Source organism: Pagrus pagrus (assembly GCF_965226575.1).
Source record: "Pagrus pagrus genome assembly, chromosome: 22".
NCBI classification, from domain to species: domain Eukaryota; kingdom Metazoa; phylum Chordata; class Actinopteri; order Spariformes; family Sparidae; genus Pagrus; species Pagrus pagrus.
Genome location: NC_140204.1, coordinates 735,737 through 740,736, shown reverse-complemented (window position 1 = coordinate 740,736; position 5,000 = coordinate 735,737). Strand labels below are relative to the sequence as shown.

The following is a 5,000-nucleotide window of genomic DNA, read 5'->3' as shown; positions in this document are numbered from 1 at the left end:
CTGACCTGTCTGTCTCTGACCTGTCTCTATTACCTGTCTGTCTCTGACCTGTCTGTCTCTCTGACCTGTCTGTCTCTGACCTGTCTGTCTCTGACCTGTCTGTCTCTATGACCTGTCTGTCTCTGACCTGTCTGTCTCTGTGACCTGTCTGTCTCTGACCTGTCTGTCTCTTGCCTGTCTCTATTACCTGTCTGTCTCTGTGACCTGTCTGTTTCTATTACCTGTCTGTCTCTGACCTGTCTGTCTCTCTGACCTGTCTCTGTGACCTGTCTGTCTCTCTGACCTGTCTGTCTCTGACCTGTCTGTCTCTATGACCTGTCTGTCTCTGACCTGTCTGTCTCTGACCTGTCTGTCTCTGTGACCTGTCTGTCTCTGACCTGTCTGTCTCTATGACCTGTCTGTCTCTGACCTGTCTGTCTCTGACCTGTCTGTCTCTCTTACCTGTCTGTCTCTGACCTGTCTGTCTCTGACCTGTCTGTCTCTCTGACCTGTCTGTCTCTATGACCTGTCTGTCTCTATGACCTGTCTGTCTCTCTTACCTGTCTGTCTCTGACCTGTCTGTCTCTGACCTGTCTGTCTCTCTGACCTGTCTGTTTCTGACCTGTCTGTCTCTCTGACCTGTCTGTTTCTGACCTGTCTCTCTCTGACCTGTCTGTCTCTCAGCGTGGTGTCTTCGTTCTGAAGGTGTCAGCTCGGTTCTTCTCGGAGTCTCCAACACAGAACAGCTTCTGGAGAACCTCGGTTCTATCAAGGTACTGTCACTGCTGCGAAGTAACTGAGTACATCTACTCAAGTACTTCACTTTAGTATTTCCATGTCCACAGAGTACTTTTACTTTTGGTACTTTGATTACTTTTATCTTAAAAACATTTATTGGAGATTTGCTGTGTTGAAATGTGTCGGACCAGAGCGACGCCTGTGATTGGTCAGCTGTTTAAAATGACTTCCTGTTTCCTGCAGGTCCTGACCCAGCTGACTCCGCCCCTAATGGCAGAGATGGACGCGTTGCTCGGCAACAAGCCGCGGAGCAGCAAGAAGGAGGCGCGGAGCTGAGGAGGAAGAGGAAGAGGAGGACGACAAGGAGGAAGAGGAAGAGGAGGAGGAGGAGGAAGACAAGGAGGAAGAGGAAGAGGAGGAAGACAAGGAGGAAGAGGAGGAAGATGAGGAGGAAGAGGAAGACGAGGAGGAGGAAGACGAGGAGGAAACTAAAAACTTGAATCAAGTGGTCAGAAAAGTGGGAGAAGAAGATGGCTGACAGGAAGTGTGAGGACAGGATGGACAGGAATCCTCGTTGTCCTGGTCGTCATGGTGACAGAGACCACTGAGAGACTTGACTTCCTGCAGACGATCAGAAATATATCAGAAATATTTATTCTTATATCAATCTGAAGACAGAGCAGAGCCTCGTGTGGACAGTCTCATCATTACAGATCAATACAGAATCTATAACCGATCAGTCAAACTGATCAGCTTCACTCTCACACCACAGAAGAAGACACCATGTTTTATTATCACCTGAAACTTTTATTCACCAGTTTAATTTCTGCTTTTAAAACCTTTTGCTTTCTGCTCACGTCAGAATCCTGACAGCCAATCAGAATCATCCTGAGGGTGGACGTACGGAAGCTCATTAGTGCCAAGGAGACAGAACCAGACAGAAGACAGAACCAGACAAAACCAGACAGAAGACAGAACCAGATAAAAGACAGAACCAGACAGAAGACAGAACCAGACAAAACCAGACAGAACCAGACAGAAGACAGAAGCAGATAAAAGACAGAACCAGACAGAAGACAGAACCAGATAAAAGACAGAACCAGACAAAACCAGACAGAAGACAGAACCAGATAAAAGACTTTTACTTTTACTTTAATCATTTGTCTTTGTTGTTTGGCACTTTGATCTTCCATACAGTCTGCACGGCGCTGCTGCTTCACTTTCAAAATAAAAGCGTGCCGTTAGCCGAGGTGACTGCGCACGAGGCTCTGAACTCTCCTGTATCCTCCAGCAGTACTGCAGTATATTAATGAGTATATTTACTATAGAGTATAAATCTATATTTTATGAATGTAGTTCCTGTAGTCTGTAGAGAGAGAAGAACACTTAACTGACCTCGTCACATCAACCAGGATTCATTCAATGTCTGTATTTATTTTAGCTGTCGGACCGTATTTCACCAGAAACACAACTCTCACTGTTTTGCTCTGAAAACTGTGAAATATAAAACGAGATGTTCAGGGACTGAAGATATTTATGGAGACTCAAAGTGTTCATGTGGTAAATAAATAAATAAAGCACATGAAAATATAACCATGAAATGACCAAATAATCCAGTGAAGCACATTTTATCATCCTCTGCTTCTGTTGATCAGCTGTTTTATCTCCATCAGTCGTCACTCATTCAAAATAAAGTTAATTAACAATCCCTCATTCATTCTGTCACCTGTGAAATGTTTAGTCTCCTTTCCATGACGTCACCGATCACCGTCCTGCGAAGGGAGCCATGTGACTGTGACGGTGGCTTCTGATTGGTCACATGGTTTCACCAAGTGTTTAACCCTCTCTGTTCCCCTGATGTAAACCACAATACTGGAGAATGCTAATAAAGTTATTCAAATCAACCTGTGGAGAGCTGCGTCAGTCTGTGTCCAGCAGGGGGCGTCAAACACTGTCAGTCTGAGTGGCTCCAGGTGAGTGGCTCCAGGTGAGTGACTACAGGTGAGTGGCTCCAGGTGAGTGGCTCCAGCTGAGTTACTACAGGTGAGTGACTACAAGTGAGAGACTCCAGGTGAGAGACTCCAGGTGAGTGGCTACAGGTGAGTGACTACAGGTGAGTGGGTGAGTGGCTCCAGGTGAGTGGCTCCAGATGAGTGGCTCCAGGTGAGAGACTCCAGGTGAGTGGGTGAGTGGCTCCAGGTGAGTGGCTCCAGCTGAGTGACTACAGGTGAGTGGGTAAGTGGCTACAGGTGAGTGACTACTGGTGAGTGGGTGAGTGGCTCCTGGTGAGTGACTACAGGTGAGTGACTACAGGTGAGTGGGTGAGTGGCTCCAGGTGAGTGGGTGAGTGGCTCCAGGTGAGTGGCTCCAGATGAGTGGCTCCTGGTGAGTGACTACAGGTGAGTGACTACAGGTGAGTGGGTGAGTGGCTCCAGGTGAGTGGGTGAGTGGCTCCAGGTGAGTGGCTCCAGATGAGTGGCTCCAGGTGAGAGACTCCAGGTGAGTGGCTCCAGGTGAGAGACTCCAGGTGAGTGGCTACAGGTGAGTGACTACAGGTGAGTGGGTGAGTGGCTCCAGGTGAGTGACTACAGGTGAGTGGGTGAGTGGCTCCAGGTGAGTGGCTCCAGATGAGTGGCTCCAGGTGAGAGACTCCAGGTGAGTGGCTACAGGTGAGTGACTACAGGTGAGTGGGTGAGTGGCTCCAGGTGAGTGACTACAGGTGAGTGGGTGAGTGGCTCCAGGTGAGAGACTCCAGATGAGTGGCTCCAGGTGAGAGACTCCAGGTGAGTGACTACAGGTGAGTGGGTGAGTGGCTCCAGGTTAGTGACTACAGGTGAGTGGCTCCAGGTGAGTGGAGCTGTTTGGATCAGACTTCAGTCTGACGTCTCATCAGGTTGGACATCAGAGACACACACACACAAGTGACAGAAGTTTATTGGTCACCTTTTCGAGCGTCTCACAGATTGTCCACTCTGACGTCAGGTGCGTGACTCCATCTTCTGTCATTCATCCAATCAGACGTCTCTGTTTTTACCTATTTCTAGTGTTCATGCTAAGCTAAGCTAAGCAGCTGTGGTTATATAACATGTACCCTGAGAGATGAGAGTGGACCAGCCTGAACCAGAGTCATCAAACGAGTCACAGTGAGGAAACGAGACGAGCTTTAATCAGCAGGAATCCTTTATTCAGGCTCTGGAGCCGAGCACAAGATGGCGTCCTGCTGCCCAACAGATCAGAACACAGAGCGGCAGCGTGGGTCACAAGAAGACCAACAGAACCGTCCTCACTGATCCAGAGACCCTCTGAGACGCCCTCGTGTGTCAGACTGGGTTTAAATAAAGTTTCACTCAGTCTGTTTATTAACACTACAATCATGGACACAGTCTCTGTGTGTGTGTGGAGGTCAAAGGTCACCGGCGTCCAGCAGGTGTCAGTAAAATAGAGGAGGAGGCGGAATGATGTCACTGGTTACCGTAGAAACACCATGGTGAGAAGACCTGAGAGACAGACAGATGGGTGAGTCCTTCCCTACCGCCTTGTTTCCTTTCCTTGTGTCATTTTGTACAATCAGGTGTGTGTGTGTGTGTGTGTGTGTGTTACCCAGAGTGTAGGCGCAGACCAGCTTCTGGTTGGTGGAGACGTGCAGGCAGCGTGGAACCACAGAGCTGCTCTCAGTGTGGAGGGGGAGCATCAACACCGCGACACACAGCACCGCCACCACCACACACACCACCCACTGAGACACACTGCGCACAGCTACACACACACACACACACACACACACACACACACACACACACACACACACACACACACACACGGTGTTAAAGTCAACAACAAGTCCCAGACTGCACTGCTCCTCTCAGTAGTGTTCCCTTCCTTTCCTCCTCTCCCTCCTTGTTCCCTTCCTCCCCTCCTCTTTCCTCCTCTACCTCCTTGTTCCCTTCCTCCCCTCCTCTTTCCTTCTCTACCTCCTTGTTCCCTTCCTCCCCTTCTCTTTCCTCCTCTACCTCCTCGTTCCCTTCCTCCCCTCCTCTTTCCTTCTCTCCCTCCTCGTTCCCTTCCTCCCATCCTCTTTCCTCCTCTACCTCCTCGTTCCCTTCCTCCCCTCCTCTTTCCCCCTCTACCTCCTCGTTCCCTTCCTCCCCTCCTCTTTCCTCCTCTACCTCCTTGTTCCCTTCCTCCCATCCTCTTTCCTCCTCTACCTCCTTGTTCCCTTCCTCCCCTTCTCTTTCCTCCTCTCCCTCCTTGTTCCCTTCCTCCCCTCCTCTTTCCTTCTCTCC

At 49.6% G+C, this 5,000-nt stretch overlaps 2 protein-coding genes across 5 annotated transcripts in view; one reads left to right on the top strand and one right to left on the bottom strand.

Annotated features, from left to right (window-relative positions):
- LOC311252012 (voltage-gated potassium channel subunit beta-3-like) overlaps window positions 1–2,621 on the top strand; it is a 26,055-nt gene extending 23,434 nt beyond the window's left edge. For all 3 annotated transcript variants that reach the window (XM_084344759.1, XM_084344760.1, XM_084344761.1), the window contains 2 exons: window positions 664–752; window positions 961–2,621. In XM_084344759.1, the coding sequence (XP_084200885.1) occupies window positions 664–752; window positions 961–1,053 (182 nt within the window). In that variant the 3' untranslated portion in view covers window positions 1,054–2,621. The remainder of the gene's footprint in view (window positions 1–663; window positions 753–960) is intronic.
- Window positions 2,622–3,879: 1,258 nt separating this feature from the next.
- Window positions 3,880–5,000, bottom strand: part of LOC311252019 (motile sperm domain-containing protein 1-like) — a 3,125-nt gene continuing 2,004 nt past the window's right edge. For both annotated transcript variants that reach the window (XM_084344769.1, XM_084344770.1), the window contains exons 5-6: window positions 4,318–4,473; window positions 3,880–4,214 (exon numbers count right to left, since the gene is read on the bottom strand). In XM_084344769.1, coding sequence (XP_084200895.1) covers window positions 4,186–4,214; window positions 4,318–4,473 — 185 coding nt within the window. In that variant the 3' untranslated portion in view covers window positions 3,880–4,185. The remainder of the gene's footprint in view (window positions 4,215–4,317; window positions 4,474–5,000) is intronic.